Genomic DNA, 24,581 nt, shown 5'->3' with positions numbered 1-24,581 from the left:
TACAATCCAAATATAAAAACATAATGGAATATATTGCAGTAAGGCTCTCAGGCATTCTGTATCGCTTTCATCTATTTATTCTCCTGTAGATCGACTTTTCTAATTATATCTGAGTCACCACACACGTCGCCTAGGCATCATTTACTCCTCCCTTCTCTTTTGCATCTTTTGTTGAGGAAGTAACCTCCTTAAATGTGCATATGACAATTATTCACCTCAATGATACATGAATTCATTTTAATTTATTAATAAACCCCTGGACTGTAATATTGTTAAGTTTGACCAAGATTTCTGTTCATGTTCAAAACTTTGTGCACATTCAAAATATATCTGTGTTCTCTGAGATTTGGAGGAGTCGTGATATTTTGAGAAAAATAAAGTTATAATAGTCACTATATTTCAGAAAATAGTCTACCTGCACCATAGTCTGCTGTGCGTTACGTGATTGCTCTGTTGATACGGTAGATCTCAGACTCAGAGCCCCGTTTGGGTCTCTGGTCTCATGAGCGAACGTTTAGGGAAGTGTCTGTACGCTGCTCTATGCTTTTTTTTTTCATTGGTTGTTGCGTTAAATCTTACCCAGATACAATAGTGCTATTTTCTGATTGGCTATTGTGTAGCCCCTTTCTTTTTTTTGATTGGCTGATAAGTGGCAGGCTCAACTAAGAACTTCAGGGGAGACGTGCTTGATTCCTGCCGGTTCCATAGTGAGAGCGGCGCGCCAGAGAAATGTTTGGGCGCTGCGGCATATTAAATATATTATAAATAGTCTTTCCGCGTGAGAAATACAATGTGTGGCGGGAGTGCGTGACAAAAGACCGAAATAAGTGACTGTCACGCAATGCGTGACACTTGAGAGCCCTGAAGTTTGGCATCATTCGGGGCATTATTAGTGGGGTAATTTACGAGATACAAACGTGGATCCATTAGTGCCTGCACTAAGCTAACCAGCTGATAACGCTAACTCGACCAACGTTATAACAAGGGAAAAAAGCTTATGGGGGTGTTGTTTGGCTCGAGGTCAAGGTGCAAAGCAGCCTAGGGTGAAATTACTCCGAACCATCACTTTAAGTTTACATATTTGGCAGGGGGTTTAGGATTCGTCCTTTAAGAAAATGTTTTCCAATTTAAAAATAGAAGAAGCAGTTTGGAGCTTTTTTATCACCATATCTGTGTCTAAAACGTTGGGAAAGTTAAAGTAGATAATAAATAAATAACACTCAAAAAGCTTAAAGTCAAAGAAGTCCTCTGGGGACCAACTACAATAGTTAGATCTAAGGAAAGTCTTTTAGTTATTTTGGTGCGCACATCAATTTCATTCAGCTTAGGTGCTGCCCAAAACGGCTCGGGTGCTGCACCTAAAAATGATGATAGGGTAAACCCTGTAGTGTAGTGTGCAGTGGTAGTAACAGGATAAATTGTGGTGGTTAATGTGCTTTTAGACATGCTTACAGTACTGGTTCTGGAGGCTGGTCTGCTGGTAAACAGGTCTTTGAATGCAGGGCACAGGTGCACCTGGCTGATATTTCTCTTCTGTCTTCACCTGGTTCATTCTGACAGGCCCTGACTGAGGCAGCTGATCACTCTGATTTCTCCTTGGGGATTAGATTAGATTTCATGTGTACCAAAACAGTGGAAATGTATCTGAAAGTTATCTTCTGTACTATCATCTATATCTTAATGTTAGGTACAATTCCCAAAAGTTCCCAAAGTCAAAGCCCAACCTTGGCTTAACAGTGAGACTCGTGGCCTTAGACAAAAGTGTAGAAAAGCAGAGAGGAAATGGAAAAAAGATAAACTGCAAGTGTCCTATGAGATACTGAGAGATCACCAGGTATCCTACCAACGCCTTGTCAAAGCATCTAAAGCAAAGCATTTTTCTGATATCATAGCTAAAAATGCACATAGCCCAACATTTTGTTTAGTGTAATAAATACTAGGGTTGGGAAAAATCTATGCATCGCGATTCTCTCTACAACGATGATGCTTGATTCTGATAAGTTAATAATCAATTATTATTATTATTATTTTATTTTATTTTTTTGAATGTCGGCATGGGGTACTTTCCATAAAATCATCTCTCAATGCAAATCAAACCAGCTATTAGGCTAACTGAAATAAAACCATGCCAATCTCTAGGTATGGTGAAGGGGATGTGATGATGTGGGGCTATTTTAATTCCAAAGGCCAAGGGAACTTTATCAGGATGCATAGTATCCTGGATCCATGAAATAACTGGCCTTTAAAAATAGAAATCTGCCTGTCTCTATGGGAATTTAACATAGGGGTGTACTGACTTATGCCCCCTGTATTTTAAGGAAGAACATTTATTTATTTACGATACATTATTCAGTCACAAAGAAAATTGGTGTCCTTAAAGATTGGATTTTTCCTCATTTTTTTTATTAAGGCACTAAGATCAATTTCCTAAAGATGATTTTTGTTTTCCTCTTCTTAGTCAACTTTAGCATGGGTGTCCTAATTTGTTCACATGACTGTACATAAAATAATTAGGCAAAACACATATAGGCTGTTCATCTACTTTATCACATGACATCTGACCACCTCATGTTTCATGTTCTAAGAAGCCAATTCTCCACCTTTAAACATGACTCTGAGCCTCTGACATGGAAGATTACTGTAAGAGAAAGGGACTTAGCATGTTTAAGGCTTAAGTATGGAATGACTACAAAATAAAAACCTCAGTAGACAAAACATTTCATTAAAAAACTTGAGTGTGACAAATACTGTAAATGTCAAAAGCTAAGCTTTGTCTAGCTGATTTGTCTGGGAAGCAAACTCTGAGTAGTAAACTCAGATTTATATGTATATTTTTAAAAATCACGCATGGAAATTTACATAAAAAAACTGTTGCATCGAGATGCATCGATAATCGGTTTAGAATGGAATCGTTGGCCTCTGAATCGGAATGGAATCGTGAGGTGTGAATCGATTCCCACCCCTAATTAATACTGCACTAAATCATGCTATTGCGCTCCCTGATGCTACGTTTGAAATCACAGAACCATTTTTGAGCTTTTTTATCAACAAGGTTGACACTATCAGATCTTGTATTTCACCTACTGATCATGACCCTTCTAATCTATCTATCCTATGCCCTGCTTCTCTGAATTGTTTTGTGCCTGTGGACCTGTCAGCATTGATGGATATTGTATCACACATGAAACCTACCTATTCATCTTCAGATATTGTACCTTCTCGTCTTTTGAAAGAGGTATTTGATACTATCGGTCCCAGCCTCTTGTCTGTAATAAATAGCTCTTTTATGAATGGCACAGTCCCATGTAGCTTTAAACATGCTGTGGTTCAGCCTCTAATTAAAAACCCAACCTTCTCCGTTGTGGCCCCCGAGACTCTGGAACAAACTTCCCATTCATATTAGGTCCTCCTCTACAGCCGAGATCTTTAAGTCCCGTCTTAAAACACATTTTTATTCTTTGGCGTGTGATTTAGTTTAGGGACATTTGTATAGAAGTGTGTTGTTTGTATGATGTTCATTGTGTCTATATTTTTTTATTGTTTTCCTTTGTTTTTATAACATAATATAACTTTGTACAGCACTTTGTTCAACCTAGGTTGGTTTTAAATGTGCTCTATAAATAAATTGACTTGACTTACAGTTAGACAATTAAATGAGAGTTGCAACTGGGCTGCCACTATCTGCTTTGCACAGCTTAATCATTCTCTATACCAGTATCTCTAAAATGAAAATTAAACCAATCACTCAAGCATAATGACTCAACCAGTTCCGGGAGTTTCTAAAGCACTTCTGTATTTCATCTCAGTACTTTCTCTGCCTTGAATTATTGAGTAAAGCAGGGGTGGGGGGAGGTTAGTTGCAACATTGCAAAAAAATGTTAAGGTAAGTGGACTAACGCTACAATCAATGGAACTAGAGGGGTCCCTCTGCTGGTTAAAGCAAATAACGTTAGCTAGCTAATGAGAATTTTCTCTTGTAGGTTAAACGTTTGACAAAACTATTAGCTATCAACAACTTGCTAACCAATCTAAATATTGCTGTCAAATAATAATAAAAAAGGTCAAGATATTTTTGCTCATGCCGTGTCTAAGGATGCTCTATTAAGTTAACGTTACATACTTAGCTAGCTAGCTAGTGACTAGCTAACGAGCTAACGTTAATTTACCTAACGCTAGCGTTAAATAACAATTGTTAACAAACAGTGACTTATTTCTACCGGCATACTCACATTGACGCTGTACCTGTTGTGTTTAACCTAGTGAGCTTGAACGACGTTCAGAACAAAACGTAGCTTCAGTTAATAATAGACAAATAATATAGACAATAGATAAATTGCTGATAAATTGTGGTTTTTTTCTTAGCGTTATTTAAAATCATAGCTATAACACCTAGCAACGTTGGACAGTATTTTTTTAGACGATTCTGATTGGTTGATTTTTCTTCTATTCCTGCAAAGTAAGATACAATATGAATCACATGCAGCCACTTGTGATATTTTTAAGCTCTTATGGTTTAAAAATGGCATTCACCACACAGGCCAATATTTGCAAACGACTTTTATTATTTAGTTGGTATTTCTCATCCACAGCTGTCATGTTTATGTCAATGTATGGTGGGGAGTTTATCTAAAAAATATATCATAGGATATAGAAAACAGCTGCTTGGTGAATCGCTGTAGTTAGATGTATACGAAGTGTATAACTTACACTGATGCAAAAATGTTTAGCCTCTCTAGTTAGAACAGAGATAAAATGCATTATAACCTACAGAGTTACTGTGGTTATTTTTGTAATAACGTTACTCAATGCCTGAGAGGTTTCCGTAGTTTTAGGCGATACCATAGGATAAATGGGATAATGTGGATGGGTTTGATGTTATTCTTATCAGTGTGTATAGGTATATAATACATTCTTTAAAATCGAAAAATTCTCAAATACACTTTATCGTGGTAAAAACAACAAAGCGTAACGATCAATTTATGCTTGTTCAAAATACACCCCCATCTAATCCAATGGTATAATCCCAGAGGTAGGGAAGACCTGTAGTGAGTGAGACAAATCAAGCCTGTGACAGCGGAGAAACTTGAGTTTTATAACAAATAAATACTGAACAGAGGTACGTACTATTCAAAAGTCCACGCTTGACCTCAGTAACCTGTCTTGTTTAACAACAGCACCATGTTTTGCCGAGCTGTCAGTACATATGTGGGGAAATTGCAAAGAAGATGACCATTTGCTAGCGATGGCTGAGCTATCGTTAGCTTGCTGCTAGCTGACTAACAGCTAAATGCAAGCCGATGCCTCAAAACAGTTGGGACTTGAGCAGGAAGGAGTAGCATGCTAGCTAAAAGCTAGCTAGCCTTTTAGCTAGCCGTCCTATTTTGGGATTGGCATTCCGCTAGCCTGTAACCTTAACTTGGCTGCCTTTATCACGACTATAAGAAGGCTGTTTATTTAGTAACGTTAACATTCCCCTTTTAAATACGGACATCGGCATATGTGAATTGGATAGCAGGAAAAACTGCATGATGATGTAATGTTTTCACTGACGTTAAGTCAACTGGTATGAATAACGAGAAACAACACAGGGCCTAGTTTCTCATACTTGCAGGTAATGTGTGATTCTCCTGGCACAGAGATAGCAGTTTTTATATTATTATATGCAGCAGTCTCGCCTGGCAACGTTAAGTTGCACAGCTACAATAGTATTGATTTCGGATTTTACCCCAATGTGTTCACTGTTGATGAGCGTTAGCATTACCTCCATGAACTTGAGCACAATGTTTATCTCATCTGTTGCTATCATAGTAATGTGAGCAGCTGTTGTAAAGCAGGCTATTTATCATTAGACTCATACTTTGCACTATATTCTGACATCTGTGTATTGTACGTTAGTTACTCTTGATTAATGCTATTTTCAAATCCTTTTAATGGTGAATGTTATTTTCAAAGATTATGACAACAAATGTTGACTTAATATTGTAATTACTATATACTTAGTGTCATGAGATTCATAAAAATGACATGAAAACGTTTTTCGTCATTATGTTTATTCTGTCACCATGCTAAGGGTACCTTGCGTTGCTACTGCTGCTTAATCCTGGTTCACTACTAAAATGTAATCCATTTACGTAGGGAACATTTGGTTTGCTTTAAACAGTCCAAACTGTACGATAGGAAGGTGGATGGTTACAAACCATGATTATTAAGAAACTGAATCCAAGAGGTTAGCCTATATGATACCTGAATATTACGAAACTGAATCCAAAAGTCAAGCACTTTATGTGTTAATTTTTTAAGGATTTACTCACTTCTGTATTCCTGTTTTGATTTTCTCGATCAGGCTGAAAGAGAAACTGTACAATGTCCTTAAAGCCGCGGGTGGTGGACTTTGATGAGACATGGAACAAGCTACTGACGACAATCAAGGCTGTTGTGATGCTCGACTACGTGGAGAGAGCCACGTGGAATGATCGGTTCTCGTATCCTATGCCAACTTTCTCCATATTAAAATGAATACAACTTTTGGTTAGTTTTAGATCAGGGTTTATGGACAGGAAGTAACACAGCTGCTCAGTACAATAAAGCAGGTGCCAGCAAATACTATATATAGACTAATTCAGATAGCCACTATCAGTTTTTCAAAAAGTTGTAATAGATTATCATCGCAATGTTAAATGTTAGTGTGTAGTGAGCTGCTTGTTCAGGCAGAGGCTGAGCATTATAATTAATTTGCAGAGAATCCTTAACGGACATAGACAGAGCTGTATCTGGTATTGCATATAATCTACATCATTAGTAACTGTACATTTAAACATAGTAGAATCATGTTTGTTCTCATTATTTATCCTAAATTACGACACCAGTGACATTTATGCCTTGTGCGTTGCATACCCAGAGCCTTTGGGTGAGAAATTATACACAGAGACCAAGGTGTTTCTTGAGAATCATGTTCGACAGTTGTACAAGGTAAGCAGTCACAAAAACTCCCAATGGCTGGCAAAACAAAATTAATCTTTACAGTGCATTTTCTTTTGTTCCTGTATTATGCTTCTTTCCCTAACCTATGTCATGATTGTGTGTGTATTTTAGAAAGTCCTGGAATCAGAGGAGAAGGTTTTAGTGATGTACCACAGATACTGGGACGAGTACAGCAAAGGGGCTGACTACATGGACTGCTTGTACAGGTAACATTGCTGCCTTTTATGTTCTTTGTTTTTACTTGACTGATATAGTATTTTGATATTAGTGAGTCCCTGTGCTTTTTCACCATTTAGTGATTTTTTTTCTTTCAACAAAATACCACAATTTGAAAACTGTTCAAAACAAATCTCTTGCGGTGCCCGTTTATTTCTTTTTGTTCAACATATTCTCAGTTTGTAGCATACAGTATGATGAGACTTAAACCCACAATGGTCTTAAAACGGTTGGCTAGTTTGTTTTCTTGTCTCTTTATAATGTTTTTTTTTCTCAAAGAGACAAATGAAGGACATGTCTGTATTCAGCTTGCTGTTGGCTGTTGTCAGTGTGGTCTGTTCATGTACAACTTTCAACAGAAGTTGTTGAGCCAAAGCAGGTGTCTGTCTTTGTCAGCCCTGATTCTCCAAAGGTGGCTGTGTGTGTCAAGGTCTTTAGATGCAGCGTCTACTAATTCTATGACAAGCTAGCCTGAAGTTTTTGTTCACTTATGTTACCTTGAAAAGCATAGTGTAAAGTGTCAGCGTGCATTTGGTTTGTCCTGATCCATTCTAAATCAATACTTCCTTGGAAAACGTTCAGGTCTATTTTTATGTATACTTCCCACCAGACTGTCTGTACATATGCATTTGTAATTTATTAAGAGAGAGAGAGAGAGACTCTTGACTTTAGTGGTGACATAATAGTGTTCAGTTCTTAATATAGAAGAGGTTTGCTTATGATCCTCTCCTGATGTCCTGTGAATATATATATACATGTGTATGTTTGTATCCTGTCTAACACAAATGATCCTGTAGTGGATAGTGGTTGGACTAAAGTGCCAACTGAATCAAAACAAACAGTCCCAAAACCCTTCAATCATAGCTCTGCTCTCCAGGTTTCTTGGTTAGCATTCCTTTAACACTTTATGCTTGTGTTTCATGATCACTTGATTGTTTGAGAGAAATTAGGCTCAGTGTGATTGCTATACTGCTGATAGAGGCAGATGGCAGAGCTGTGAAAACTACACATCATTTAAGGTGGACTGAATTAGGCAACCTAGATCAGCTTGATAAATACAGTATGTCTTTCAGCTGTCCTGCTGCTAACTTACTCATGATTCTTTTGAGAAATGTTGAAACACACCAGAGATGCGTTACGACACAATTCCAGTGTATGCATTTCAACATCAGAGTATCACTCATATGAATTAGTGTCAGCAGCGTACAGTGAGTCTTCCTCATCTTGATACTACTGTGTGTTTTTGTGCAGTGTAAAAGTTTTTTAAAGTAAAACGGAACCACAACCTTTTGTCAAAGCTGCATTAACTATGTTCTATTAGCTGCCTTGACTGTTCACTGTGTTCACCAGCCAACGAGATTACTGTCTGTGTGTGCTGTTCGGTGCCGGGCAGGCAGTGCACCGTGGGATTATCGCTGCTTTCTTTCCCCCCAGAAACTGCTGCCTACAGAGGGTTAATGAGAGCAGTGAGACACAACCTACAGTTAAATGTGTGGGCTGTAAAACCAAAACAATGTGTTAAAATGCTCTGACGGGCTGCAGACTTGGGTGATACAATTCTCAGCGATTTTTAGTGCTTCAATCCTTTCACCTAAATTAAAATGATTTGATTCATGGTTAGTATATCAAACCTTATACATATAAACAGATTCATGTAGGATTTGGAAGGGGTGTTTCTGTTAATATTATCTGAACAATCCTGATCTGTTGGTCTATAATAATACATTTTACAGTAATCGTAAAGATATGAAGAACCTGTGTTTTAGGGCTGTCCCGAATATCATTATTTGGGGCTTTGAAGCTTCAGTAAGAGCTATTCAAATATGTTCGTGGGGGAAGAGCATGGGTATGTGTGTAATAGTCGGATCGACTCGGACGTAATCCATAACCATGGCTACCAGATTGCATCTAACGTTACAGCGTCTTGGAAATCGGCAATATGGCACTTCATTTGATGATTTTACTGTGTCAGACCACAAAAGAAGAGGATTAGCACGACGACGACTCTATCTCTCTCTCTCTCTCTCTCGCTCGCTCACTTCTTTACCGTCTGCTCCTGGCGAGGTGGCTGCCTGGCTGCTGCTGCACTGAGGAGCCGCATCGCTGCACGCCGGCCGTAGAGCACCACCGCAGGACGGATTGACATGTTGCAGAGGTTCGCTGTTTAAAATGCAGTTTTGAGGTGTTTTGGATGTGCACCGTCCACCAGCATCGTGGACTGGGATTCTTTTTATTCTCTAACCACACACTAACCACTTTCCCCAAAAAAACAGTCCTGCTGGTGCACGGTGCAAACCTCCAAATGTCTCTCGGCAACAGGTCTTGCGGTGCGCTGTAGCCCGGCGAGACGGTAAAGAAGATAGCGAGTGAGAGACTGTCGCTGTGTTGTGCTATTTCTGCCGGTGGGATTTGTCCTACGCACATTACAGTAGATAACATCACCTAAAAGTCCTCTTGATACAATTTATATTTTAACATCTTGACTTCCTACCCCACTTTGTTCAGGTATCTCAACACTCAATTCATCAAGAAGAACAAACTAACAGAAGCAGACCTACAGTACGGCTACGGGGGAGTGGACATGAACGAGCCGCTCATGGAGATTGGAGAGGTACTGGCTGATTTTCTCGCACTGGTATAAAAAAAAAAAAAAAAACGTCCTGCACATAGACACTTCCACGCCCACTGGGGTTGTTAGATAAAAGCAAGGAGAGCACAGTTTAGAGATTAGTGGGATTCAACTTCTTGGAATCTGACACCATCCAACTACAGAGACTTGCGCACAGATCTGATTACACTTCTGTTACATGCTGTCTTTTCATTTGTCTTTGCAGTTGGCGCTAGATATGTGGAGGAAGCTAATGATCGAGCCCCTCCAGGCTGTCCTGATCCGGATGTTGCTGAATGAAATCAAAAAGTATGTTTTTCACATAAGCTGAGCCACAAGAAATGATTTTCTGAAATCCACTTTTGTTTTTTCTCAAATGAATATTTCTGGCTCTGCAATGGTAGCGAGAGGAGGCATAGCATATTAAGTCCTGGTATTCTAATTGAACACTATATATATATATATATATATATATATATATATATATAATATAAAAAATTACAAACATTAGACCTAAGACTAGCTTCCTTGTGTCTTACAGTGATCGTTGTGGCGAGAACCCCAACCAGAAGGTAATCCACGGGGTCATCAACTCCTTTGTTCATGTTGAACAGTACAAGAAGAAGTTTCCACTAAAGGTGAGACAACAAATAATGACTCCGATGATTACAAGTGTTTGCATTGTGTTTTTATATTAGGCTATTTATTCAGTTATTGTAGATAATGTGGACAACAAGGTCAAAATTCAAAGCAAAGTCTTTATTTACGTAGTTGTTATTTACACAATACACAGTGTGTTTGTTGTGCATTATGCACAGGATGTACAGTAGCTGTTCAGAAAGGTCTGTATATGTCCATGTATATGAAATCCTATGCGGGCCACGTGCTCTTCCTGTGTTGCAGTTTTATCAGGAAATCTTCGAAGGGCCATTTCTGACAAAAACGGGAGAGTATTACAAACAGGAAGCCTCCAATCTACTGCAAGAATCCAACTGCTCACAGTATATGGAGAAGGTAGGATTGATGTACAGATAATGCAAGTATCTGAATGCTGTGTATGTTTATGCTGCCATGTGAACCTATGAGCTGCTATTACACTGTCATACCCTTGTTTTGAGTTGCATGGAAGAACTCCAGAAATATCGCTTCAGCTGCTTTATCTGTAGTTGGAGTTGAGTTGTGAATAACTAACACTGTGTGTGTGTGTGTGTGTGTGTGTGTGTGTGTGTGTGTGTGTGCGCGCCAGCATCCATCGTATGAGTGTACAGTCATATTTGCTTATCAGACCCAGTTAATAACTGGGAATGCAGCTTTTTTTGTTTTTTCCCCTTACTTATTCTTATGTGCTGTTGTGTGCCATGTATGCATGCTCAAAACTATGTGGAGACTACAAAATATCAACTGCCCTGTCCCCACAGAATGACTTTCTTTCGATATGTTCCATACAGTTATCAGTTTTTGACAGGTTTCTAATACGCAGCTATACAGGTGCTGGTCATATAATTAGAATATCATGAAAAAGTTGATTTATGTCAGTAATTCCATTCAAAAAGTGAAGCTTGTATATTATATTCATTCATTACACACAGAGTGATATATTTCAAATGTTCATTTCTTTTAATTGTGATGATTATAACTGACAACTAATGAAAATCCCAAATTCAGTATCCCCTGAAAATTAGAATATTACTTAAGACCAATACAAAAAAGGATTTTTAGAAATGTTGGCCAACTGAAAAGTATGAACATGAAAAGTATGAGCATGTACAGCACTCAATACTTAGTTGGGGCTCCTTTTGCCTGAATTACTGCAGCGATGCGGCGTGGCATGGAGTCCATCAGTCTGTGGCACTGCTCAGGTGTTATGAGAGCCCAGGTTGCTCTGATAGTGGCCTTCAGCTCTTCTGCATTGTTGGGTCTGGCGCATCGCATCTTCCTCTTCACAATACCCCATAGATTTTCTATAGGGTTAAGGTCAGGCGAGTTTGCTGGCCAATTAAGAACAGGGATACCATGGTCCTTAAACCAGGTACTGGTTGCTTTGGCACTGTGTACAGGTGCCAAGTCCTGTTGGAAAATGAAATCTGCATCTCCATAAAGTTGGTCAGCAGCAGGAAGCATCAAGTGCTCTAAAACTTCCTGGTAGACGGCTGCGTTGACCCTGGACCTCAGAAAACACAGTGGACCAAAACCAGCGGATGACATGGCACCCCAAACCATCACTGACTGTGGAAACTTTACACTGGACTTCAAGCAACGTGGATTCTGTGCCTCTCCTCTCTTCCTCCAGACTCTGGGACCTTGATTTCCAAAGGAAATGCAAAATGTACTTTCATCAGAGAACATAACTTTGGACCACTCAGCAGCAGTCCAGTCCTTTTTGTCTTTAGCCCAGGCGAGACACTTCTGACGCTGTGTCTTGTTCAGGAGTGGCTCGACACAAGGAATGAGACAGCTGAAACCCATGTCTTGCATATGTCTGTGCGTGGTAGTTCTTGAAGCACTGACTCCAGCTGCAGTCCACTCTTTGTGAATCCCCCCCACATTTTTGAATGGGTTTTGTTTCACAATCCTCTCCAGGGTGCGGTTATCCCTATTGCTTGTACACTTTTTTTCTACCACGTCTTTTCCTTCGCCTCTCTATTAATGTGCTTGCACACAGAGCTCTGTGAACAGCCAGCCTCTTCAGCAATGACCTTTTGTGTCTTGCCCTCCTTGTGCGAGGTGTCAATGGTCGTCTTTTGGACAGCTGTCCAGTCAGCAGTCTTCCCCATGATAGTGTAGCCTACAGAACTAGACTGAGGGACCATTTAAAGGCCTTTGCCTTTGTTTTGAGTTCATTAGCTGATTAGAGTGTGGCACCAGGTGTCTTCAGTATTGAACCTTGTCACAATATTCTAATTTTCTGAGATACTGAATTTGGGGTTTTCATTTGTTGTCAGTTCTAATCATCAAAATTAAAAGAAATAAACACTTGAAATATATCAGTCTGTGTGGAATGAATGTATACATTATACAAGTTTCACTTTTTGAATGGAATTACTGAAATAAATCAACTTTTTCATGATATTCTAATTATATGACCAGCACCTGTATTTAGTGGAGGCAGGGTTGGATTATACTGTAGGTGCAAGCAGCAATAAGGCAATTGGGTTCCTGTTTCGCAATTTATTTCGCAGGAATGGAAAAAAATATATGTATAGCGTTTGTTTAGAATTCATCATTCATTCATTGCAGAGTTAAATCTGAAACTATTCATATCAGAAGTGAAAATGAAAATGAAAATTTAGATGGTTGCTTGAGGCACATTATTATTTAATTTAATTATTGTAAAACTGTTTCAAAATATTTTGCTTATCATATCAAATGTCATACTATGATAATAATAATAATACTTCAACATTTTGCCAAAATTCTAATTTTAAGACAAATTAATGAAAGTCTACCACATGTTCTCTGACTGCTAAAAAAAAAAAAAAAATCATAAAGATGAAGTAACTTTATTAATTAGTAATTATTTACATTATTTTTTCTTAAATCAAATGTAATACAGTAGGGCGCCTTGGTAGCTTACCTGGTAGAGTGTGGGCCCCTTGTACAGAGGCTCAGTCCTCGCGGCTGCAGGTTCAATTCCGACCTGCTGCCCATTGCTGCATGTCATTCCCCCCCCCCTCTCTTCATGTCTAAGCTGTCCTATCGGTTAAAGGCCTAAAATGCCACAAAAAAAAACTATATAAATATATATAGTTTTTTTTTTTTTTTATATAATTTACAGTCAATAAATTGACAATTGAATATATAGCAATATGTTGTGGTTCTTTATGTTGTGATCCAAAAATGTGAGGGTTTGTGGAGTTGAGAAACTGATCGCAATGTCAACAAATCTGATCAGACTCCCAGAAGAAGAGAAAAACAGCATCTAAAACAATACTACTCCCCTCGGCTGTGGGGAAATTGTGCAAATCCCAAGAATTGTGTTACCAAAAGAACTGAATGGATCTTGCAATAGTAGTTTTGTTTTCTTGTGTTCCACTACTTGCATTAGTCACAGTCAATTTAACCCCACATATATACAGGTTGCATTACAAATATTTAAACATGGTATTATTAAAATCATATATTTGGCTTTTCGAAAACCTGCAGCTACATTGTAATTACTGATTTGTTGGATTTGACAAATTTGACCCCTGAGCCCTTTTCTTTTCCATCATTCTCTTCCTCCAGGTTTTGGGGCGGTTGAAAGATGAAGAGATGAGATGTCGGAAGTACCTGCACCCCAGCTCCTATGCCAAAGTCATCCATGAATGCCAGCAGAGGATGGTGGCAGATCACCTGCAGTTCCTGCATGGGGAGTGCCAGAGCATTATTCGGCAGGAGAAGAGAGACGGTCAGTGTACTACAGTCTTTTGTGTCCTACTCAGGGCTGCTCAATATATAGTTTTTTTTTTTTTTTGTTTTTTTAATCATCACCGCGATATCAACTGGCGCAATAAACCCATCGCGGAAGGCTGTGACATATCGCGAAAGACTCTTTTTGAGTTGGTTAAAAAGAAAATATCAGTAGAAAACTGCACTTTAAAATGTTCTTTTTTTTAGTGGCGCCTTTTTATATTTAATTCAATGTTTGATTTGTTCGATAAAAGAATGTTGAAAATGATTTCCTTTCATTTGTTTTAAATTCAACAAGCAATTTGTTTAATTGTATCAGAATACTGAAAGCAGCGGAACTGAGTACACTTTAATATCGGTTTATTAAAGTAATATCGTAATCGCGATTATTACGTTATCGCATATTTTCCTCATATTATGCAGCCCTGGTCCTAATGCATGCATCCATTTAGCATGATGCAAATAAAATAGAATATAAACATGCTTTATTGTCTACTTTTTTGAGTGCGAAAAGGGCAGACATTTGTCTTTGGTTTACATGTCCATTATATTACATTATATATACCAGCACACAGTATACACATTGAGTTGTGGCATTGGGATCAAACTGTGTGTTGTGTTGTGTTGTTGTTTTGTCTAGACATGGCCAACATGTACACCCTGTTGCGAGCCGTGTCCAACGGGCTGCCCCACATGATCCAGGAGCTGCAGGTCCATATCCACAACGAGGGCATCCGAGGCACCAGTAACCTCTCTCAGGAAAACGTTAGTACTACTACAGCACTCTGTGTGTGTGTGTGTGTGTGTGTGTGTGTGTGTGTGTGTGTTAAATTATGTCCTTATATTTGTTCAAGTGTTGGTTGGTAGTATTGTTGTTGTTATTACAATATTATCATATGATTATCACCTTTCGCCTGCATAGTCCCATTGCTTTAAAATCCACAGAGATTGATTGTGTTGACTGTTGTCATTTTTGTATGTTTACTTTGGCTTCAAGTAATCAGGCTTTTAACACAACTTGGTCCCTCTCTTGTGGCTTCTCTAGATGCCAACCCTGTTCGTGGAGTCCGTGCTGGAGGTTCACAGTAAATTTGTTCAGCTCATAAACACAGTTCTAAATGGAGATCAGCACTTCATGAGTGCACTCGATAAGGTAATAAACCCCCGGCTCTAATAGCTGCTGCCTCATTAAACAACACACTCGTAACACTCAACGCTGTTTACACTCAAAAGTATGCATTTGTTTTGTTGCAAGTTCTCGTTTCCGGTTTCAAATACTCTTATTTGGAAGAGCTGGATCCTCATTATACATGGTGTCCAGATAAACCTTTAACTCCAGACCTTTATTAGTAAGCCCTCCCTAAATTCCCTGGCGGTCTCTCCATACACTATTCCCTCTTTCAAGCTCGTAATACTCAGATTCCGTCGCTTTGAGCGTTCCTCCAGGTCCAGGGATTTCCAATTAAGTCATTCAACTTGTCCAGTGAGACGCTTTACCTGTGCCTCCAACTCCGCAACATTGACTGGAATGGAGCAGTCAGCATCATGCACAACAGACAGTGTCTCAGTTTGTGACTTTTAGTGTCACGATGCTCGACCGGTTTCTGTTTTCAAAGTGGCAATTTCAACCTTCAGAGCAACCTCACAACTATCAGTTTTTATCGCGTGCAACTCAGAGCGCGGGGATGCTATCGCAACCAACACGACATTTTCTTTCTGGTCGCATGTGTCTGCCTCTCCCCCAGGCAAGGCCTCTGTACTGCAAGTTTGGCATTCTCAGGTCCCTGGAGTAGTTTGCTGCGTTTAGCTGTGTTCATGTGTTGTGCGTAAGAATGTGTTTATTTGATTTCTCTATATCAGGCTTTGACGTCTGTGGTGAACTTCAGGGAGCCCAAGTCCATCTGTAAAGCCCCTGAACTGGTGAGCGCACACACACACACACACACACACACACACACACACACACACACTCTTAGTATTATACACAGTGCCTTGACCAGGTCATGTCCCTCCTGGTGTCTCTGTGCAGCTGGCGAAATACTGTGACAATCTGCTGAAAAAGTCTGCAAAGGGAATGACGGAGAATGAGGTGGAGGACAAGCTGACGAGCTTCATCACAGTGTTCAAGTACATAGACGACAAGGACATCTTTCAAAAGGTGACCAGAATTCCTCTTATGCTGAAATATATATATATATATATATATATTTATTGTCTGTGAAGACCACACTTTTTAAAGCTTTTTGCACTTCAATGTATACTGCCCACTTGTGGCGTGGCTATAAAAAAAAAGCAGTATGCAGAAACTATGTGGCATATAATGATGGCATGATGCACAATGGAGCAGTGCAAGCCAAACGTTTGTAAGTGTTGATGTATCCACCTGTCCTGCTGTACTCAGGATCCTCATGTACAGATGTATGTGCAGACTAACTGAGTCATTCATCAGCATAATTGCAACACTAGTGAACCCTGCAATGAGTGCTGTTAGGTTCACTTCGGGATTGTGGAACCATTAGCGTTTTATTCTATATGCTAATATCTGAACACTCTTTTTGTGTATTGTGGAACTTTGACTGTTGTAGTCATTTCTTATTGTTTGTGTTTTATCTTGTATTTGTCTGTCTTTTGCTATGTTTTATATTGTGCTATGGACCGTTTTTTTGTGTCCTGAATAAAGAATATGATGATACCAAAAACACGGACAAAAGTTCACCTGCGTGAAGCTGGCCCTCCATGTCATCCAAAAATTAAAAAACACTGCTATTCGTTTGTGCCGTAAAAATTACCGTTTGTGCTGTTAAGGGTTTTAAGTAATTCATTTACATTTTCCGGCCAGTGACGTCACCCAGCCCCCCATTAATGTCCGAATCTCCTCAAAATGGTCTCTCGTTTGTGCTGATTTGTGCCGTTAAAAGTAACATTTGTGCTACTTCAGTTTTTACGTTATCAGGCTTTATTTGTTACGGCTACTATTTGCGCTGCAAAGGCTTCTGACACCAGCCATCACTCCCATGAACGGGACATTTTTCCTTACAATAGCCTTAATGAAGTAGAAACGCTTAATGTCAGATAATGTCCGTAATTGGAATTTGGGTTTCGATTCTTTGACAGTTTTCAGTGGTTATGAGGAGCAATATGAGAGAGGAATTTGGTAATCATTGGTCATTGTTTAGGTACATTAAACCACATTAAGCTTTTTCCTCGCCATAGGTGCCAATGAAGAAGAAAACGTTAATGTGAGATAACTTCTATAATCTTTGGATTTTTTTTTGACAGGCTTAAGTGTTTTTCACGTTAAGCGTTTTAGAATGTCCCGTTCATGGGAGTGATGGCTGGTGTCAGAAGCCTTTGCAGCGCAAATAGTAGCCGTGTAACAAATAAAGCCTGATAACATAATAACCGAAGTAGCACAAATGTTTCTTTTAACGGCACAAATCAGCACAAACGATTGAGAACATTTTGGGGAGATTTGGACATTAATGGGTGGCTGGGTGACGTCACTGGCCAGAAAATTTAAAGTTGAATTACTTCAAACCTTTTACGGCACAAACGAATAGCAGTGTTTTTAATAATTTTTGGATGACATGGAGGGCCAGCTTCACGCAGGTCAAAACTTCCTCTAAAACGTCTTGGGACATTGAAGCTCCATTGTGTAATGTTTTGAGTTGCTTCTTAGCAAGAATTTGTTCTTTCACAAATATGTGCTCATTCATGTGTAATTACTTCCACCAACTAATCAAAGTATTCTCGTATGCGTAGAATCTGCCATTCAGAATCATTCAGAATACACACGAGCGAGTCGCATACCTCCACCTTTCGCGCTTTTACACTCAAGTGGCACCGTGACAAATGCCAGGGGGAGATTACTCGCAACTGACTGCCGGCAGATTTGAAAGCCTGTTGAAGATGGAGGATCACGCTGATACTTTACTATCATTAGCTTGGATTCGTTTGGGAACCTGATAGCTGATGTGATGAAATGGTACCAAAATAACGAAAACGTAAAACTATTATTACACTGGAAGGAACTTCGTCGTACTTCTTGGAATAATACGGCCACCGTAGGAGTTAAAACGCGATCGGAATGGGAGGGGCTAGAGAGTAATATTCAGTTGGTTGTCATATACAATTTCACCGCTAGATGGGAGAAATTCTTGAGTCTTGTTTTTCTTTTTGTTTTCCACAGTTTTATGCCAGAATGCTTGCAAAGCGGTTAATACATGGTTTATCATTGTCGATGGACTCAGAAGAAGCCATGATCAACAAACTAAAGGTAAATGCAAAGCTGAACATTTTGAACTAAGACTTGTGATACTTTTTCTTACCCCTCAAAAACCCTCTGTCCTTTTTGATTTCTACAGCAAGCTTGTGGCTACGAGTTCACAAGCAAACTCCACAGAATGTACACCGACATGAGCGTGAGCGCCGACCTCAACAACAAGTTCAACAATTTCATCAAGACACAGGAGACGGTGGTGGACCTGGGCATCAGCTTCCAGATCTATGTATTACAGGTGAGGAGGACATACCTCGCACACCAGCAACCATCGGATTGAAATCTAAGAATATTATGAGTATTATTCAATTGTGCTGTCTTTATCAGACGGGTTCGGTTCTACCAACCGTAGTTTTGTGTTCCCATGTTTTCGGTACAAATGTGTATTGTTGTGCTAAATGCCATGTGGTTGCAGGCTGGAGCCTGGCCTCTCACACACGTTCCCTCCTCTACATTCGCCATCCCTCAAGAACTAGAGAAGAGTGTGCAGATGGTGAGTTTACTCTTGTGGAGCACAGCGCAAATATTAGTTATAGGGTCACACTTATGAAAGGAGTACATAGCAAAAGTCGGTTCTGTCTTTCCCTCCTTCTACAGTTTGAGTTGTTCTATAATCAGCACTTCAGTGGCAGGAAGTTGACCTGGCTGCACTATCTCTGCACAGGTAACACAAACACACACGTACACTGTTTCAAATATGCAAGATTTTATTGTAGAAATGCATCTGTTTGAGCCAATATCTGAAAGTGTGATTGCAGCTGAAGGTTAGGCATGCCACCGTGAGGACATTTTCCCACTAGTTAATAAACCTGTGACCGATTACACCTTAAATGCACCACGGCTGTGACTAGGGCTGCAGCTATCGATTATTTTAGTAATCGAGTATTCTAGTGATAATTCCATTGATTAATCGAGTAATCGGATAAGAAATGCTTAGTAAGAAATACTTAGTAAACAGCAAAAAAAAAAAAAATGTATTGCCAAATTCCAAGACCCCTTCTTGCCTCTGGCTCATGGCACTGGATATGCAAAAGAGCTGTTCACTAAGCCGAGGGTAAATGTGACGGTACAAAGCCTACAGCAGGGCTACTCAACTACACTGTTCTGGGGGACACATTTTCAGAAGCCTAATACTGAGTGAGGAGAAAGAATAAAGAATGCAGACATCACCGGCATGATGATGTCATTCACGTGCATATTAAGTGGCCATGCTGGGGGGAGGAGCCGGTCTGTCTCCGGCAGCAGCTAAGTTTCCAAAGATTAGTAGCGAACTAATAAACAGTCAGACTACAAACCGACAGCTCTCGTTTTAGCTTGTTGGTAAAACATGGCTATTTGCGGAGTAGCAGGACGAGAGCAGCAGACGTCAGTTAGCTACCTTGCGTCGAGTTCGCTCCGTGGAATGGATGAGTAGACTGGATGGTCGTTTTCTCTCGCCTGTCTCTTCTCTTAGACCCTCGCTATTTTCGTCTTCCTTCATTTGTAATCTGGGCCGTCCGTCTCGTGTCCACAGAAGCGTCAACCTGTTGTGCGCTAGTAATAATCCTCCGTGCAGAAACACAGTGAGCCGTACAACCTTAATTACATTGATTTAACGAAGCTTCGAGGCAAAGGTGGGCGCTGATGCTCAAAATGTGGTTTTTTTTTCTATAAAAAAAAAGCAAAACGACGGTGGGGGTCTTGGGCAAGAAATGTAATTGGCGTATGCCCAAACACCATCTAACACCCTGTAACACTGTGTAACACTGTGTAAGACCGACTACTGCAGCAAGCCTACTGAAGATCCCTAGATTTGGTGCATCAGAATAACCATTTTAAATAAAAACAGTATCACACCCGGGCAGGTCTAATCAATTCTATTCACAAAAAAAACAGGTTCAATAGTAATGTAGTTGGTTCAATCGTATGTACCACCCTTCATCCGAGTCTGCTCGTCTCAAACAGGTGAGGTGAAGATGAACTACCTGTCCAAGCCCTACGTCGCCATGGTGACCACCTACCAGATGGCTGTGCTGCTGGCCTTCAACAACAGCCAGACGGTGACCTACAAGGAGCTGCAGGACGGCACCCAGATGAACGAGAAGGAGCTACAGAAGACCATCAAGTCGCTGCTGGACGTCAAGATGCTCAACCACGACTCGCAAAAGGTCTGAGCTTTCACGTGCAACAAGTGGAATCTGAAGCACATCCCACAACTTGTTTTGTCTTTGGTAACGGGTAACTGATTGGGACGTTTATGTGTATTTGTACCAGGTGCCTTGTCAAGTCCTTGTTCATGTGGAAAGCCACGATGATTATTTGAATACAGGATATCTTCCCCTCTGCCAACAGGAGGAGATTGAAACCGAGTCGACGTTTTCATTAAATATGAGTTTCACCAGTAAAAGGACAAAGTTCAAGATCACGACGTCAATGCAGAAAGACACACCGCAGGTAGAGTAATCCATCCTTCTGAATACGTTCTCAAGCGTTGCTGTTACCCTGCTGTTTTCGCCGCTATGTTGATCTCTAAATCTGCCTTGTCCCATACCTGTCTGATCATTAGGAGATGGAGCAGACGAGGAGCGCCGTAGACGAGGACCGCAAAATGTATTTACAAGCTGCTATAGTGAGAATCATGAAGGCACGCAAGGTGCTCCGACACAACGCCCTCATCCAGGAGGTGGGTTTTTTATTACCTTGCTTTCAGGAACATATGCATTTTAGTTTCAGAGCCTGAATGTTTGGGTCTCACACAAGAAAAAACAGACCGATTTCACAAAATAAATACAGTAGACGTACATGTATACACACATATACATGTATACTTATTTTACATACATATCTATATACTGTATACTAGGGGTGTAACGGTACAGAGAAGTCACGGTTCGGTTCAAAATCCAGTTCTGGACGGCTGAAAAAAAACACAAATGCTAGGATACATTTCTTTTCATTTATTTTGAACAGACAGTAGTGCAAGTGTCAAAGACAAAATCCTCTTGCCGGGGACTGAGGTAGCATTTTGCCTACTTGCAACTTTGGTAAATAGTTTTCATTATAAAAATAACAAACATATCAGACACTTCTGTATTGCACTGAACCAAAACTGAACACTTTTCCCAAAAGACAACAGATTATTAGTGAAACAACAGACATAATAGGCTATAACACTGAAAAGCGTCCCTTACGTTACGAAATTAAAAGAATTGTGCGTTAGGAGTGTTACAAATAGTTCCACCTTGGCTATATGCCAATGTAGACGCCAATCGCTTCAGTCATCGTTTTATCCCGTTTTGCTTTTGCATCTAAAGCCCGTTTGAAAGCAGCGGGGGTAAGGAGTCTCTCTCTCTCTCTCTCTGTCTGTCTCTCTCTCTCTGTCTGTCTCTCTCTTTCTCTTTGTCTCTCTCTCTCTCTCTGTCTGTCTCTCTGTCTCTCTCTTTGTCTCTCTCTCTGTCTCTCTCTCTCTCTGTCTTGCTTTCTCTCTGTCTCGCTTTCTCTCTGTCTCTCTTTCTCTCTCTCTGTCTTTCTCTCTCTCTCTCTCTCTCTGTCTGTCTCTCTGTCTCTCTCTCTGTCTCGCTCTTTCTCTTTGTCTCTCTCTCTCTCTCTCTCTCTCTCTCTCTCTCTCTCTCTCTCTCTCTGTCTCTCTCTCTCTCTCTCTCTCTCTCTCTCTCTCTCTCTCTCTCTCTCTCTCTCTCTCTCTCTCTCTCTCTCTCTCCGTTGCTGTTGTAGCTGACCGGGAACCCGCGGGTGGGTCTTCCTGCTCGGGCTTTTTATTTGCGCTCGCCACAGTTTGACGGCCTCGCAAGCCAATCCGCTTGTGGTACTTACACCAGCGCCTGTTGCCAACGGTGTACGGCTTAAAGTTTCCGGGTGGTACTCGCGCTTGTAAACTTTGGTTCCATCAATCTACAATACCGCATATTCTGCATGCGTCTGCGGTCACCAAACCCTGACCCCCGTACCATGAACCATGAACGGATTGGCACGAGTACACAAACCGTTGCAGCCCTAATATACACACAAAAAGATCATAATATAGTTGTCACTCCAATTTACGTGGTTGTTTTTTGTTTTTTTTAATATCAACAATGCTGTTAGTCTAAATAAAATATTCAAAACATTGAAGATATAGTTTCAGAGGCAGTAGGTCTGTGTGTCAGCATTCGTGCATCCCTGTTTGTAACATTAGATGAACTGTTTAATCATTTATATTCTAAACGTCCCTGTGTGCAGGTCATCAATCAGTCCAAAGCCAGGTTCAACCCAAGTATCAGCATGATCAAGAAGTGCATCGAGGTGCTCATCGACAAGCAGTACATTGAGCGAAGCCAGACCTCGGCAGACGAGTACAGCTACGTGGCATAGGCAGAGGAGCCGAGCCACGGAGCACTTCCACACAAACACTCGCCTGTGTGACTGACCGGCAGATGCAGGTTTAAAACGTGAAATACATGACAAAAAAACAGACTCATTCATTCATTTAGGTTTTGGACTGTCGCTGTCTGCTGTGATTCTATGCGGTGACTAAAAGCAGGACTGGTGCCTCCATCTTTGAAAAACAAGAAAGGTCATCGTGTCACATCAGACAGCCAGCTAACCCCACCACCCACAAGACCCTCCTCCCAACCCCACCCACCTTCTGATTTTATGCTGTTTACAACATCACCAGTGCCACGCACCTGTGCGTCAAACGACAAAAAGAAAATGCCTATCGCTGTTGGAGAGGAAAGAGCCGATAAACATACTAGTCCACCGAAAATAAAGGAAAAAAAGAAACCCGGAGGGGGGGAAAGAGTATGTTGTGACATCAATGACACATTGGTGGCTACACATTAAAAAACATGCTTTCTTTTCTCACGTTTGCAGTTGTTGTGTGTTTATTTTTCTTTCTTTGTTAAATGTACTGAAGTTAGGAAAACATATTGTAATAAAACTGGTATACTGACTATTGTATCTACTTTCAAATGTTAAGAAAAAAATGAGGTGACAAACATGATCCTGCTGCTTGTCAAATAAATAAAATAAAAACACTGAAAGGTTTTATGTAAACATTTGTCGAGTGTATCCATATGTCATTTCTGGCGGTGTTTTTGCATTAGTTATAGCTGGGTGCAATAACACCAATTTACCAAAACAAAAATCTAACAGGCATAAAAAAACAATTCACAACATGACCAGACTTTTACTGTGAAGCAGCTGCAGGGAGTGATTTATCATATAATTAATCAAAAGTTAGAAAGGGATTGGCTTCACTTCAGCCCTGAAAAGGGGAGGAGATGGGGGGGAAAAACACTGAGGCTCTGATGTGTTTGCTGAAAACTGAGAACAGGAACAAAGGAGCACATTGAAGCTACAAACAATGGCTATGTTATGCACACTGGAACTCAAGTCATGTCATCATGACATCAACACAGCAAAGCAGTCTGTTCAGGAATCTCCAGCAACAAAACGAGAACATGTATCAGTTTATTAGAAACTAGTGAACAACTGTAACTTAACAGAACACACTGGATTGGGCCCCAGACTTTCACATTTCTCATCAGACATTTTGTAGTAGGAAAAGCACAGGCCTTACTAACATTAACAATGGCGCAGTTCTAGTGAAGTTTTCCAGTGAGCCACGACAGTGTGACAGTGGTAGCCAGCATGCATAATAACAGGATTCTTTAACGGAAGCACCGAAATGGAATTCAGCCATCATTATTTGTAATATGGATGAATTAATAGTGTGAAAAACATTTCCCAGCAGTCGTCTCTTCAAGGACATAAAGCATTGACTCAAATAATACTAAATACTAAATATAGGAAAGTGAATAGTAAAGTATAGTGAGTAACTGAGTATGAACACATTTCAAGCTTTAGATGAGCAGCTAATTGCCCCGTCCAATGTATTCGTGTGAATGGCAACTTAAAAAAAACTGCGTCATGCGCACATGCGCGTTCAGTACGCAGCTCATTGAGTCCCGTGAGCCAGCTGTTGTGCTGGCAGCTGTCCATGGTGCTGACGCAGGCCGAAATGAGTGAGAAATTCTCATTAGGAAGGAAGAAGAAACAGTATGGGCATAACATAGTATTGTTCAGTCAGCCACGAGACTCCTGTGGTAGGGAGGGAGCGTTAAGAATGTC

At 40.2% G+C, this 24,581-nt stretch overlaps 1 protein-coding gene across 3 annotated transcripts; it reads left to right on the top strand.

The window, feature by feature from the left end:
- Positions 1-5,024: 5,024 nt before the first annotated feature.
- cul2 (cullin 2) lies at positions 5,025-23,504 on the top strand. 3 transcript variants are annotated; one of them, XM_078280627.1, is made up of 21 exons: positions 5,025-5,116; positions 6,344-6,482; positions 6,867-6,969; positions 7,093-7,187; positions 9,703-9,808; positions 10,032-10,114; positions 10,347-10,443; positions 10,709-10,819; positions 14,030-14,192; positions 14,835-14,959; positions 15,240-15,347; positions 16,055-16,114; positions 16,224-16,352; positions 18,384-18,470; positions 18,559-18,711; positions 18,889-18,966; positions 19,071-19,137; positions 20,418-20,620; positions 20,805-20,906; positions 21,019-21,135; positions 22,689-23,504. In XM_078280627.1, exons 2-21 carry the CDS (start codon positions 6,364-6,366, stop codon positions 22,818-22,820), a joined length of 2,238 nt encoding a protein of 745 aa, XP_078136753.1. In that variant the 5' UTR covers positions 5,025-5,116; positions 6,344-6,363; the 3' UTR covers positions 22,821-23,504. The 3 variants fall into 3 exon arrangements, with proteins under 3 accessions (XP_078136753.1, XP_078136751.1, XP_078136752.1); XM_078280625.1 differs by having other exon boundaries at positions 20,727-20,906; XM_078280626.1 differs by lacking the exon at positions 5,025-5,116 and adding an exon at positions 5,325-5,611 and having other exon boundaries at positions 20,727-20,906.
- The last annotated feature ends 1,077 nt before the right edge of the window (positions 23,505-24,581 follow it).

Source organism: Sander vitreus, chromosome 22 (assembly GCF_031162955.1).
Source record: "Sander vitreus isolate 19-12246 chromosome 22, sanVit1, whole genome shotgun sequence".
NCBI lineage: Eukaryota > Metazoa > Chordata > Actinopteri > Perciformes > Percidae > Sander > Sander vitreus.
The sequence above is the reverse complement of the archived record's forward strand: the minus strand, read 5'-3'. Positions and strand labels throughout refer to the sequence as shown.

Excerpts from the sequence above, each read along its gene's own strand:
- cul2 (XM_078280625.1), top strand. The coding sequence starts at position 6,364 with ATGTCCTTAAAGCCGCGGGTGGTGGACTTTGATGAGACATGGAACAAG. Across the intron at positions 18,967-19,070 it reads TAGAGAAGAGTGTGCAGATG|TTTGAGTTGTTCTATAATCA; the intron begins GTGAGTTTACTC and ends CTCCTTCTACAG. Across the intron at positions 21,136-22,688 it reads ACAACGCCCTCATCCAGGAG|GTCATCAATCAGTCCAAAGC; the intron begins GTGGGTTTTTTA and ends CCCTGTGTGCAG.